At 43.8% G+C, this 15,418-nt stretch overlaps 1 protein-coding gene across 1 annotated transcript in view; it reads left to right on the top strand.

Moving 5' to 3' along the window:
• LOC141133583 (alpha-2,8-sialyltransferase 8E-like) overlaps nucleotides 1-15,418 on the top strand; it is a 53,527-nt gene that overhangs the window by 24,770 nt on the left and 13,339 nt on the right. The window contains exons 4-5 of the mRNA XM_073623045.1: nucleotides 8,746-8,890; nucleotides 15,257-15,366. Coding sequence (XP_073479146.1) covers nucleotides 8,746-8,890; nucleotides 15,257-15,366 — 255 coding nt within the window. The remainder of the gene's footprint in view (nucleotides 1-8,745; nucleotides 8,891-15,256; nucleotides 15,367-15,418) is intronic.

Raw genomic sequence — 15,418 nt, 5'->3', positions numbered from 1 at the left:
AAGTGCCTCATCATTGGTATCAGTGGGAGGAATAGTGTCCTATCATTGGTGTCAGTGGGATGAATAGTGCCCCATCATTGGTATTAGTAGGAGGAATAGTGCCCCCTCATTGGTATTAGTGGGAGGAATAATGACCCATCACTGGTATCAGTGGGAGGAATAGCACCCCATCACTGGTGTAAGTGGGAGGAATAGTAACCCATCATTGGTATCAGTGGGAGGAATAGTGCCGCATTGTTGGTGTCATTGGGAGGAATAGTGCCCTATCATTGGTATGAGTAGGAGGAATAATGTCCCATCATTGGTGTCAATGGGAGGAATAGTGCCCCATCATTGGTATCAGTGGGAGGAATAGTGCCCCATCGCTGGTATCAGTGGGAGGAATAGTACCCCATCATTGGTATCAGTGGGAAGAATAGTGCTGCATTGTTGGTGTCATTGGGAGGAATAGTGCCCCATTACTGGTGTAAGTGGGAGGAATAGTGCCCCATCATTGGCATCAGTGGAAGGAATAGTGCCGCATTGTTGGTGTCAGTGGGAGGAATAGTGCCCCATCGCTGGTATCATTGGGATGAATTTTAACATTATTTAATACGGCTGTTTGCTGAGTTCACATTTTATTAAGCCAAGTTACCGATAACATTTTCAGCTTTCGCTTCAAAATGAAGGCATTACACTTTGTTCAACTAATTCAGCTTATGAACTTAGTGATTTCAGTTCAAACAAATGCATCATAAATAATGATCAGATTCCGGGAAGAGCCGGGGAATTGCGACAATAAAACCTCACTGTAATCACTCCTACACAAGTAAATAGCTGAGTTCATTATACCTGATGGAAGAAGTGAGCCTCTGCTCCAATAAAATAAGATTTGATAATGAAATCTGTAAATATTGATCCATCTCATTAGTGTTGCTAATGATTAAACTCCGTAAATTCTGCTCCCACGATAACTCCTCCAAATTGCCCTGAGATCCTTTTCTTTAACTGTATTGTGAGTACATGTAACTGCTAACTGAATGACATTGAGGGGCTCATTAATTATAAATATTTCTGTTATATTCTGTGTTGCATTTTACTGCCCCGTCATGGAGCTTATAGTGTCCTATGGAGTTCTCACTGCTTAATGCTTAGCTTTTGCAGGTCATGTGACCTGAAGTGATGAGCACATCTGCTTGGGTTCAGTAATTCAAGGACATGGCCAAAAAAATCTGCAGTTGCAATCTTTAGGCCTGGGTTCACACTGTCTTCGGTCGCAGCTCGCAGCAGGGATCTGATGCATCCCTGTTCTCTGTTTCAGGGACAAATCATGCAGCGTACACATGAGCGGACTTTTCGACGGACTGAACTCCGAAGGACCTTTTCAACCGAGTTCCGATGGAGTTCCAATGAAACGGACTTGCCTACACACGATCCCACCAAAGTCTGACTGATTTGAACATGATGACGTACTACCGGACTAGAATAAGGAAGTTCATAGCCAGTAGCCAAAAGCTGCCCTTGCGTCGTTTTTGGTCCCTCAGACTAGCATACAGACGAACGGATTTTTCGATAGGACTCAAGTCCGTCGGAAAGATTTGAAACATGTTCTATTTCTAAAGTCCGTCAGATTTTTAGACAGAAAAGGTCAGATGAAGCCCACACATGATTGAATTGTCCGACGGATTTGTTCCGTCAGACCTTTGCTGTCGAAAAGTCCGGTCGTGTGTACACGGCACAGGCCCGAATTTTTGCCTGAATTCGGACCTGAAACTGAGCCAAAGACGCTCAGGACCCTTCTGCACTCTGCTCTGCGACCGCCCCATAGCTGTGTGAACCGGCTTCATTGAGAGCCGGTCACACTCTACTGTCATGCTAATTGAATGCAGAGAAAGCTACATCCAATTCACATTAGTGTGAACCCAGCCTCAATGTGAACCGCCATAACCTGGGATTGGCATGGCAGGTGTCACTGGGTAGACTAGTGAGATAGACCCGTGAATGTCCATCTGCTGATCTTACCTTCCTTTTAAGAACCTTGAAGTGAAGTGCAAATTTTCCCTTCTTCGTCTGGTACGATTTGAACTTTATTAGCTTCATTGGAGGGCAGTTGAGCAAGTTGCAAACTTGTGAACCCCAATGACCTGGGACCAGAATGGCAGGTGCGGGCCAGGTAGAGGAGAGAGAGAGAGAGACCTGTCAACTTCCATTTGCAGATCTCCCTTTCCTACTAAGAACATGGAAGTGATGTGTAAATTGTCCCTTCTGAGTCTGGCACGATTTGCACTCCTTTAGCTTTTTCGGAGGGTAGATGAGCACATTGCAAACTTTAATGTGAACCCCATTGACACAGGACAGGCATGGTGGGTGCCGTTGGGTAAAGGAGATAGAGAGACCTGTGAATGTCCATTTGCCGATCTCCTTTTCCTACTAAGAACCCGGAAGTTATGTGCAAATTGTCCCTTCTGGGTTTGGCACAATTTGCACTCCTTTAGCTTCATTGGATAGTAGATGAGCAGGATGCAAGCTTAAGGCTATGTTTCCACTACTGCGACTTGTTTTGCGACTTGACACATGTCAAGTCGCATGACAAGTCAAAACCCATGTATTTCAATGGTCCCCGTTCTAATTAGTGCGACTCAAGTCGCAGCTTCTCCAAAAAAGGTTCTTGCACTACTTTTTTCCGTCTTCGGTGCAACTTGTTTTCCATAGAAAGGTATTAAGTCGCAATGCAGTTGCATGTACATGTCTGACACCGCGACTTTGTTGCGACTTCCACGGAAGTCTACGGAAGCACATGATCTCTGCTCCTCCCAAATACATCACTTCCTATATTGATGTACATGAGTGTGGAAGACAGGAAGGGGAAGTAACTAAGTAGGATAGGGAATTACATCACTCTGGCTAAATCGCAGAACATCAAAGTCGTTTTTAAAGTCGCATCAAATCACAACATAGATCGCATTGTAAAGTCGCAGTGTAAATCGCGCGACTTTGGGGACGCAATAGTGGAAACATAGGCTTAATGTGAACCCCATTGACCCAGGACAGGCATGGTGGGTGCCGTTGGGTAAAGGAGATAGAGAGACCTGTGAATGTCCATTTGCCGATCTCCTTTTCCTACTAAGAACCCGGAAGTTATGTGCAAATTGTCCCTTCTGGGTTTGGCACAATTTGCACTCCTTTAGCTTCATTGGATGGTAGATGAGCAGGATGCAAGCTTTAATGTGAACCCCATTGACCCAGGACAGGCATGGTGGGTGCCGTCTCGTAAAGGGGGGAGAGAGAGAGAGACCTGTGAATGTCCATTTGCTGATCTCCCCTTCCTAATAAGACCCCAGAAGTGATGTGCAAAATGTCCCTTCTGGGTCTGGCTGTCACTTTCCCTGGCTGCTGAGGCTGAGTAAGAAGTTAACCCCAATTTTTTTGTACAATGTAAAAAAAGATGATATTACGCCAAGTAAATAGATACCTAACATGTCACGCTTTAAAATTGCGCATGCTCATGGAATGGCGACAAACTATGGTACTTCAAAATCTCCATAGACGACGCTTTAAACGCGTTTAAAGGTTACTAGTTTGAGGTTACAGAGGAGGTCTAGTGCTATAATTATTACTCTCACTCTAATGTTTGTGGTGATACTTCACATATGTGGTTTGAATACCGTTTACATATGCGGGGTGCGACTTACGTATGTGTTCGCTTCTGCATGCGAGCATGGAGGGATGGGGCGCTTTCATTTTTTCATTTCTTTTTTTTATTATTATTATTTATTTTGCTTTTGACTTTTTATTTTTACATTTTACATTTACATTTTTGTTATCACTTTTATTCCTTTTACAGGGAATGTAAACATCCCTTGTAATAGAAATAAGGTCTTTAGGGTTTCCTAAGAAAGCCAGCCCTCTGCTGAAAAAGAAAAAAGTACCGGGGTTATGACTGATATCTTTAGCCATAACCTCAGTAAACCAATTGCAAATCACTATTATAATATAATATAATATATATATATATATATATATATATATATATATATATATATATATATATATATATATATATATATACAGTGGGGACTGAAAGTATTCAGACCCCCTTACATTTTTCACTCTTTGTTATATTGCAGCCATTTGCTAAAATCATTTAAGTTCATTTTTTTCCTCATTAATGTACACACAGCACCCCATATTGACAGAAAAACACAGAATTGTTGACATTTTTACAGATTTATTAAAAAAGAAAAACTGAAATATCACATGGTCCTAAGTATTCAGACCCTTTCCTCAGTATTTAGTAGAAGCACCCTTTTGATCTAATACAGCCATGAGTCTTTTTGGGAAAGATGCAACAAGTTTTTCACACCTGGATTTGGGGATCCTCTGCCATTCCTCCTTGCAGATCCTCTCCAGTTCTGTCAGGTTGGATGGTAAACGTTGGTGGACAGCCATTTTTAGGTCTATCCAAAGATGCTCAATTGGGTTTAAGTCAGCGCTCTGGCTGGGTCATTCAAGAACAGTCACAGAGTTGTTGTGAAGCCACTCCTTTGTTATTTTAGCTGTGTGCTTAGGGTCATTGTCTTGTTGGAAGGTAAACCTTCGGCCCAGTCTAAAGGTCCTGAGCACTCTGGAGAAGGTTTTCGTCCAGGATATCCCTGTACTTGGCCGTATTCATCTTTCCCTCAATTACAACCAGTCGTCCTGTCCCTGCAGCTGAAAAACACCCCCATAGCATGATGCTGCCACCACCATGCTTCACTGTTGGGACTGTATTGGACAGGTGATGAGCAGTGCCTGGTTTTCTCCACACATACCGCTTAGAATTAAGGCCAAAAAGTTCTATCTTGGTCTCATCAGACCATAGAATCTTTTTTCTCACCATCTTGGAGTCCTTCGGGAGTTTTTTAGCAAACTCCATGCAGGCTTTCATGTGTCTTTGACTGAGAAGAGGCTTCCGTCGTGCCACTCTGCCAAAAAGCCCCGACTGGTGGAGGGCTGCAGTGATGGTTAACTTTCTACAACTTTCTCCCATCTCCCGAATGCATTTGTAGAGCTCAGCCACAGTGATCTTTGGGTTCTTCTTTACCTCTCTTACCAAGGCTCTTCTCCCCCGATAGCTCAGTTTGGCTGGACGGCCAGCTCTAGGAAGGGTTCTGGTCGTCCCAAACATCTTCCATTTCCAAAAAAATACCCCTATAATACACAAGCTTAATGTAATCTAGTATAGTTAGTCTGTAAACTAAGGTCTATTTTGTTAGTTTATAGCAGTAGTTTGTTATTTTATAAACTTACAGCAGGCCGTGGCCATCTTAAGTGTGGGCATCTGAAGCCAGACTGTATTTCTTCCTGGATCTCATCCTTGCAGATCTCACACATGCTCAGTGCAGCACAAGCAGTGTAGTAGGTTTCAGGTCAGGTTTCCATAGCAACTGCAGTGTCAGAGGAAGTTGCCGCCCCTTCCCAGAAAGCTTTGCAAACAGGAAATGATGCAATGGGCGGCGGCCAGGGAGGAGGAAGTGAAAAATGAATACAGCAGATGTACAGTAAGTGCTGAGAAAAAAAAAATTAAAATATCCAATTCGTTTACAGTGCACAGTTTAGTGAGGGATGCTGAAGAGTTGTAAAAGTGGGTGGAACTCCACTTTAACTAACCATTCCAAAAATTGGGACTTTATATATGCCTCAAATTTATTACAATATACTTGCTGTATTTCACATGGTTAGATCGTCTTTTAGTAACTTGCAAATCCAGAGGTCATGACATCAACCAACTTCTTAAAATGTTCTAGGAAGTTGAAAATTAGATCAATGTAGATAGGTCGACACATATCTCGAGATAACCTGCTTCTTCAGGACCTTAAACCTCAGATATTCAATCAAAAATAATGAAATCATACATTTAAAGCGGACCTTCAGTAATTTTTTCAACTTTCCATTTATTAAATCTTCTGCCCTTGTTGTTATAACTTTGGATGGTAAAACATGTTTTTCTGCCAGTAAATATCTTATACAGCCCACTTCCTGTTTCTTGTCATTAGCCTAGGCTTATGACATCATGCACAGCTCTTTCTCACTCTCATGTGAGTTTGCCAGGAAGGGAGGGGGTGAATCATAAGACAGCCAAAGAGAGCTGCAGAGCTGCAGGTGTGCCTCTGTGTGTCTGTGTAAATCCAGGAAGTGAACAGGCAGCAGCTTCAGCTGCCCACAGTAAAAATGGCTGCGGCCAGACTCAGTGGAGGGAGATTTCTGCAGCATATTTGGCAAGTACAGAATCGCAGTATATATAAAAAAAGTGGTTGGAGGGAAGCTTCAGAATGGCAAAGATGTTTTTATTACAAATGATGTGAGCAGACTGCAGTTCCTCTTTAAGTAACTATAATCCAAGGGTATAACTTATCCTCCAGGGGAAGGGAAGTAAGCAGGTGATCTCGTGATATGCATTGACCTATGTACATTTTGAACCTCCATGAACATTTGATGAAGTTGGTTACTAAAAGATTTTTTTTAGATTATGAGAAAAATACATTGTAATAAAGTTTTTTATATTATGTGTGGTTGACCATTTAAGGCATCTATAAAGTTCCAATTTTTGGAATGGTAAGTTAACCACTTACCTACTGGGCACTTTCACCCCCTTCCTGCCCAGGCCATTTTTCAGCTTTCAGCTCTGTCGCAAGTTGAAGGACAAATGCGCGGTCATGCTACATTGTACCCAAATTAAATTGTTATCATTTTTTCACACAAATAGAGCTTTCTTTGGTGGTATTTAATCACTGCTGGGATTTTTATTGTTTACTAAAAAAAAAAGACCGAAAATTTAGAAAAAAAAAAGTATTTCTTAGTTTCTGTCAGTAAATTCTGTAAATAAGTAATTTTTCTCCTTCAATGATGTGTGCTGATGAGGGGGCACTGATGGGTACTCATAGGCTGCACTGATGGGCACTGATGAGGCAGCACGTATGGGCACTGATTTGGTGGCACTGATGAGGAGGCACTAATATTCTGCACTTATGGGCACTGATAGGTGGCACTGATGAGCACTGATAGGCGGCACTGGTGGACGCTGATAGGTGGCATGGATAGGCGGCACTGATGGGCACTGATGAGGTGGCACTTATGGGCACTGATGAGGCGGCACGTTTGGGCACTGATTACATGGCACTGATAAGGCACTAATATTCTGCACTTATGGGCACTGTTAGGTGGCACTGATGAGCACTGGTAGGTGGCACTGGTGGGCAATGATAGGTGGCATTGACGGGGACTGATAGCCGGCACTGGTGGACACTGATAGGTGGCATGGATAGGTGGCACTGATGGACGGCACTAATGGGCACTGATGGGCATTGATGGGTGGCACTCATGGGCTTTATGGTGATCATTGATAGGCTTTACTGATGGGCAGCACTGATAGGCGGCACTGATTGCTGGCTCTGATGGGCACAGATGGGCACTGATTGCTGGCACTTCTGGTGCTCTAATGTAATCAGGGCACTGATCATCAGGCCACTGATTACATCTCTTACTGTGCCCTGCGAGGGGATGCTGCTGATCGGTTCTCCTCGTCACACACTCTGTCAATGTGAGGCGAGGAGTGCCGATTACCGGCACTTCCTTGTTTACATGTGACCGGCTGTGACTGGACGCAACCAATTAAAGAGCCACGTCAGAGATCGGGGGTTGCGCCATGTTCTAGTAACACGGCGCGGCCGTGATCGCCACGATGCGCACCCCCCCGGACATGCAGGAGCGGCCATTCAGGTGCGCCGTCATATGACGTCCACCCAGAACAAGAGCCTCCCTCCGTCATTTGACGGTCAGCGGGCGGCAAGTAGTTAAGATCAGTGGTCTCCAAACTGTGACCTAGGGGGTCAGATGCATCCCTTTGATTGTGTTTATCTGGCCCTTGGGGCAAAATGTAATCCTCTGGCATCAACAATAGGGCATAATTACCCCAACTGACAGCCACGACAGGGCACAATTCCTCCCAATGACACCAACAATGGGGCATAGTTTCTCCAAATGACACTGACGATGAGGCAGAATTCCTCCCAGTGAAACCAACGATGGGGCATGATTCTTCCCACTCAATGACTTCAAAGATGGGGCACAGTTCCTCTCACTGATGTCAAAAAAGGACCATTGATTACTCCCACTGATGCCATTTTCTACTTCCAATGGTCACATTCCAGCCCCCCTAAAGTCTGAAGGACAGTAAACTGACCCATTGTTTAGAATGTCTGGAGACCCAAGGTTTAAATTATGGTCTTACCTCTATCCCTCTTTATATTCTCCATCACACCCCCCCCCCCCCCCCGCCCCTCAAAAAAATTGCCCTTGTAGCTATTCCTACTACCCCCTTCTTTTGCTATCCAACCAATACGAACTCCTGAATCACTTTGGCAATGCTAAAATGTATTTGGTCCTACCAACAAACTTATTTGAATTACATTTGGAGATACAAAAGTTGAGAGACAGAGTGAGTGACAGAGGGGTGTGGGGGGAAGAGGGGGGAGGAGAAAAAGAGAAAAGTGAAAGAGAGAAAAAGAGGGGGGCAGAGAGGAGGTGAAGAGAGGAAGAGCGAGAGAGAGAGAGTATGGCTCCATACATGTTTTGTGACCCCTAAGTAGTCAATTAAGAGTACAATCCTAAAGCTTGCTGTCTTAAAACACATTTCAGCACATGTGGCAGTTCTCATAGGGTTCCCTTTCAAATATAGGCAGCTCAACCTATACGTTCAATGATTGTAAATCTCAGCATCTTCCATAGGAAAAATTTCCAGACATGTTGCAATGCCTCGTACTCGTTGGTTATGACACAGGAGAACACTCTGATGGGACAAGTCATTCAGTATGAACCACAGAACAGAAAATTCAGAAATGTCACGGAGAGCCTTCACAGTCTCTTACCAAAGGTGAGTGCGGAAGTGCAATTTCCTAAAGGTAAAGTAAATTTTTTACACACAGTTTTCACAGCTGCTACTTAAAGTGTGTGAGAAAGATTAGGTATCCGGAAAATAGTAGAACATTAAAGAGCTTACAACAGCTTCTACGCAGGTACTTTTAGATGGGGAGAAGAGGGATATGAACCAATACAAAAAAAAAAATGTTTAACCACTTCAAGCTCAAGCCAATTCTGGCATTCCTCTTCTACATGTAAAAATCATACTTTTTTGCCAGAAAATGACACTATATTGTCAAAAGTATTGGGACACCTGCCTTTGCACGCATATGAAAGTTATGCCGCGTACACACGAGCGGACTTTTCGATGGACTAGGACTTGGACACACATGATCACACCAAAGTCCGATGGATTCGTACGTGATGACGTACGACTGGACTAAAATAAGGAAGTTGATAGCCAGTACCCAATAGCCGCCCTAGCGTCGGTTTTAGTCCATCGGACTAGCATACAGACGAGCGGATTTTTCAACCAGACTCGAGTCCGTCAGAGAGATTTGAAACATGTTTTATTTCTAGGTCCGTCGGACTTTTGTGAAAAAAAGTCAACTGGAGCCCACACATGATCGAAATGTCCGACGGAGTCCAGTCCGCCAGACCAAGTCTGCCGGAAAGTCCGCTCGTGTGTACGCGGCATCACTGGCATCCCAGTCTTAGTCCGTAGGGTTCAATATTGAGTTTGCTCACCCTTTGCAGCTATAACAGCTTCAACTCTTCTGGGAAGGTTGTCCACAAGGTTTAGGAGTGTGTCTATGGGAATGTTTGACCATTCTTCCAGAAGTGCATTTGTGAGGTCAGGCACTGATTTTGGATGAGAAGGCCTGGCTCACAGTCTCCACTCGAATTCATCCCAAAGGTGTTCTATCGGGTTTAGGTCAGGACCCAGGCCAGTCAAGTTCCTCCACCCCAAACTTGCTCATCCATGTCTTTATGGACCTTGCTTTGTGCACTGATGTGCAGTCATGTTGCAACAGGAAGGGGCCATCCCCAAACTGTTCCCACAAAGTTGGGAGCATGAAATTGTCCAAAATGTCTTGGTATGCTGACACCTTAAGCGTCCCCTTCACTGGAACTAAGGGGCCAAGCTCAACCCCTGAAAAACAACCCCACACCATAATCCCCCCTCCACCAAATGATTTGGACCAGCTGCAGGCATCATCCACATTTCACCACTTAAAGTCCAGGACGTCATAACTTTCACCTAAGGATAAGTGGTTAAAAATACAAATTGGTGGGAGCGGCTCTTTAAAATAATGCTTAAAGTGAAACACTAGGATGTGCAATTCCTTTATTTACAATGCTTGGTGGAGGCCTATACCTGCTTGTGAAGTGTCTCACATGTACAATGTACATAAAAGCACATGTGACATTTATAAAGAAAAAAATAATAATTTACCGTAAATTGCCAGTAAACAAATTTCACTGCCAGGTTCCTTCTGTTAGAAAAGGTTGATTGTCTTCATCCATAGCAGACTCTAATACTAGATGGGGGTCTTGTACGGATTATAAGGGGGACCCTATGAAAAAAAAAAAAAAAAAAGAAAAAAAGAAACTGCTTGGATCCTAGCAACCAAGAACACTGTGTGGAACAGGTGGGATAATATCATCAGTTGCTACCAGTTGATACCAGCAACCAAACGGTGCACCATACCAACCAATAACAGTTTAAAAAAACAAAGAAAAAGTGTAATGTCCCCCCAAATCAATACAAGGCCCTTATCCTTGTTGTGGATCTTTTATAGGGAGGGTATCTTGCCAGGCAAAGCACATGTGTTGATGAGGACAAGGGCCTTCCTCACACATCCCTGGCCCAGTGGATGTAGGTGTTTGTGGGGAGGACTTATCAGCATCTGAAACCCCCTTTAAAATAAGGGAGCCCCCAGATATTCACCCACTCCATAAGAATGTGTAATGGGTACAGTACATAGTACCACTGGTTACTCATTCACAAAAAAGTAAAAAAGTATATTATCACACACACACACGAACATAAACTGCTTTATAAAAATAATAATAACAATGTCCAAAAGATAAGGTAGCACAAAGTAAATGTCCCACGATGATCCTCTTCCTCCAATCCACTTGCTACAGGTGACAGAAAAGCTTCAGTGCTATCATTCACAGCAAGATGGTGGTTGCTAGGACGCCAGCAGCCTCTGGCAACCTATCAACCAATTGTCAGAAACCATGAAATCAGGCCGAGTACAGTTAAATCACAATTGTTTAATAATAAAAGTAAAAAGAACAAAACGTAGTCAAAACATAGCCAAAGTTCAGTAACTGGAATGGATAGTCAGCCAAGCCAGAAGTCAGGGATCAATGTAGTGGAACAGCAAGCAGGAACTTGGAGCCTGAAGGGATGTCAGAAAAGCAAGTCTTGAACAGGATTGCAGGAGAAAATTTCTATGATGCGACCAAGGCGAAGGCAGAGCTCCTCTGGACTGGACGGCTTAAGTAGGCAGGACTGATGAGCAGGATATCATCAACAGCTGAGTAACTGTGGAGAGATAGGAGCTGGCAATTAGCCAAGAGCTGAGCGGCCAGCTCAGAGAAGGAAGGGCTGACCCCAGCCCTGACACCAATGACATATCCCCAGACCAATTCACTGCTGGACAGGGGATTGTTAAAGTGGAATCAAATCATCACCCAAAAAAAAATTTAAAATAGGCCCCAGGAGGTTTTAGCCATAATGTGCTTAGCATGTTATTACAGACTTACCTGGCTAGTGATCCCGTCCAGCACTGCACTGCCAGTGCTCCTGTAGGTCAAGGGTGCTGCCATCTTTTGATGGTCTTTCTTCCGGGTTCCGACTCTTTGGCTGCTTGGTTGGCCAGATCGCAATGACGCCACTCCCATGCATGCATTAGGGAGTCACTTTATAACGGCACAGAGCCATTCTACAAATGACCACTGAGCAGGCAGCATCCCAGCAACCACAGCACGGAGAGTGAAGCTGTCATTAGTGGTAGTAATGCTGCCACTGATTAATGACTTCCTGCACAGTCAGAGAGTTGCTGTGGTGGCGGAACACTCAGTTCACTCATTCCTAGAAGCGTGAAAATCTAGAGTTCGGAGCAAACCCTACATCACCCCAAACTTGAACCTCATCCTTAATGTACATTTCTAATAATTAAAATGATTGAAAAGTTTTTTTTTTTTTCTATTAAAATAACCAACATGTTATACTTACCTGCTCTGTGCAGTTGGTTTACACAGAGCAGCCCCGATCCTCCACTTCTCGAGTCCCTCTTCTGTGCTCCTGGCCCTCCCTCCTGTCGAGTGCTCCCACAGCAAGCAGCTTGCTATGGGGGCACCCAAGCCGAGTCACATCTCCCTGTTGCCATTTAGACACAGAGCCGTGGTTTGGCCCACACACTCTCTCTCCTGTTCAGCTAACTGACTTTGATTGACAGCAGCTGGAGCCAATGGCACCGCTACTGTGTCTCAGCCAAATAGAAGAGAGAGTCCCGGACAGCCGAGACACTCATGGACATTGCTGGACAGAGATGGGGCTCAGGTAAGTATTAGGGGGGCTGAGGGGGCTGCTGCACACAGAAGGCTTTTTATCTTAATGCATATGCAAAAAACCTTCTAACGTTTCAACCCCTTTAAAATGACCCTTTACCTTTGGGAAAAAGTTTTATTGGGTGGCAATGTAAAACACTGTCATAGGCAGGACTCTTTAACTGAGATAGTGGTGGCCCGTCCATTAGGGGCACAGGGGAGCTGCCCCCCCCCCCCAATCCATGGCATGCCCTGACCCCTAATCTCCATGCAAGGATTTCAACAGGGGTTTTTTTTTGGAAGCACATGATTAGAGCCTGAGGCTCTAATTGGCTTCAAAAAAGGGTGGGCTCGGGGCGCAGAGCACTGCGCCCTGAGCCCACCCAGTTGTGTGACAATAGCAAATTAATATTGCTGATTCACCTCCCGGCCAATCAGGAAGTGGGTCCTGAGACCCGATTGGCCAGGGAGTCTTAGGACTCACTTGCTGTTCGGCCGGGAGGTGAAGCAACAGCCTCGGCCGGGGGGAGAAGCCCCAGCTCTTCCCTCGGCTGGAGCGAGGAGCAGCATACCTACCCCTCCTCCTCAATGTCTCGTAAGTTAAGGCCGCCTTCCCATCCATCTCACACGTGGGGAGGGGGGCTGGCGGTGGTGAGAGTGAGGGGGAGGAGGTTTGTTTGCCGCCCCTCCAAATATTGAGCACCAGCCACCACTGAACTGAGAGCTTGGAAATAAATTACTTGTGATTGTATCAATGGTAGTCCACGTTTTTGTACATTTTGGACAACCTGTGGATTTTTGTGAGTCAGATAATGTTGGCAGTAAAGTGAATAGTACAATCATCAAAAGGGTCATTGTTTTAATCTAATCCTAACAAGATAAAGACATAAAGCAAACCCAGTGTTGGTGTCATATCTGGCTGTAGACTGTGGCCTTGTTAGATATCCTATTTATTTTATCACAAATCACTTTTATTGTAATGATTAAATGTTCATTAATTAATTATTGCATTTAACTCCTTTGTGACTCTGTGTTGTCTATCCAGAGCTGTTGGTTTATAGACCAGATACATCCTAAATATAGAGCCATTTATACAACTGTCCATCCAGAGCCTCTGGTTTATAGACCAGATACATCCTAAATATAGAACCATTTATTCAATTTTATACCCAGAACCTCTGGTTTATAAACCAGATACATCCTAAATATAAAGCCATTTATCCAACTGTCCTTCCACAGCCTCTGGTTTATAGACCGGATACATACTAAATATAGAAACATTTATCCAAATGTCCATCCAGAGCCTTTGGTCTATAGACCAGATACATCCTAAATATAGAGCCATTTATTTAATTTTACACCCAGAACCTCTGGTTTATAGACTGGCTACATCCTAAATATAGAACCATTTATCTAACTGTCCATCCAGAGCCTCTGGTTATAGACCAAATACATCCTAAATATAGAACCATCCAACTGTCCATCCAGAGCCTGTGGTTTATATACCCAATGCATCCTAAATAAAGAACCATTGATCCAACTGTCCATCCAGAACCTCTGGTTTATAGACCAGATACATCCTAAATATAGAACTATTTATCCAACTGTCTACCCACAGCCTCTGGTTTATAGAGCATATAAATCCTAAATATAGAGCCATTTATCCAAATGTACATCTAGAGCCTCTGATTTATAGACCAGATACATTATAAATATTGAGCCATTTATCCAGCTATACTTATGGCGCGTACACACGATCGGACATTCCGACAGCAAAATCCATGTTTTTTTTTCCCAACGGATGTCGACTCAAAGTTGTCTTGCATACACACGGTCACACAAATCTTGTCGGAAATTCCGAACGTCAAGAACGCGGTGATGTACAACACATACGACGAGCCGAGAAAAATGAAGTTCAATAGCCAGTGCAGCTCTTCTGCTTGATTCCTAGCATGTGTGGAACTTTGTGTGTCGGAATTGTGTACACACGATCTGAATTTCCGACAACGGATTTTGTTGTGGGAAAATCTGAGATCCAGATCTCAAATTTTGTTTGTCGGAAATTCCGACAGAAAATGTCCGATGGAGCCTGCACGCGGTCGGAATTTCCGACAACAAGCTCCCATTGAACATTTTCCGTCTGAAAATCCGACCGTTTGTATGCGGCATTACAGAGCCTTTGGTTTATAGACCAGATCTAGCCTAAAAATAGAGCCAATTATCACCAGGTATTTGGAAGCTAACTTGTGGACTCTCAGCCACTGTAATGCCCCTTACACACAGTCGGATTTTCCGACGGAAAATGTTCAATGGGAGCTTGTTGTCGGAAATTCCAACCGTGTGTAGGCGCCATCGGACATTTTCCATTGGAATTTCCGACACAAAATTTGAGATCTGGATCTCAAATTTTCCGACAACAAAATCCGTTGTAGTAAATTCTGATCGTGTGTACACAATTCTGACGCACAAAGTTCCAGGCATGCTCGGAATCAAGCAGAAAAGCCACACTGGCTACTGAACTTCATTTTTCTTGGCTCGTCGTACGTGTTGTACGTCACCGCGTTCTTGACGTTCGAAATTTCCGACAACATTTGTGTAACCGTGTGTATGCAAGACAAATTTGAGCCAACATCCGTCGGAAAAAAAACATGGATTTTGTTGTCGGAATGTGCAATGTAGGTATGAGGCATTAATGTTCTGATGTTACAAATATGCACTTGTCTGCCTATGTGTGCTCTAAATCTGTATTTGCATTTAACAGTAATATAGCATAGTAAATTTAATCATAACATCTCATCTCTTTTTCTCATTGCAGAAGTCTCCTTTCGAGAAACCAATAAAACATTGCGTGGTGGTAGGTAATGGTGGGATTTTAGACAGCAGCTTTTGCGGATCAAAGATTGATCGGGCTGACTTTGTGTTTAGGTAAGAATAAAGATACTGAGGAAACAGCTTATGAAATGTGTTACTTACCATT

The sequence above is a fragment of the Aquarana catesbeiana genome, linkage group LG03 (genome assembly GCF_042186555.1).
Source record: "Aquarana catesbeiana isolate 2022-GZ linkage group LG03, ASM4218655v1, whole genome shotgun sequence".
NCBI classification, from domain to species: Eukaryota; Metazoa; Chordata; class Amphibia; order Anura; family Ranidae; genus Aquarana; species Aquarana catesbeiana.
The sequence above is the reverse complement of the archived record's forward strand: the minus strand, read 5'-3'. Positions and strand labels throughout refer to the sequence as shown.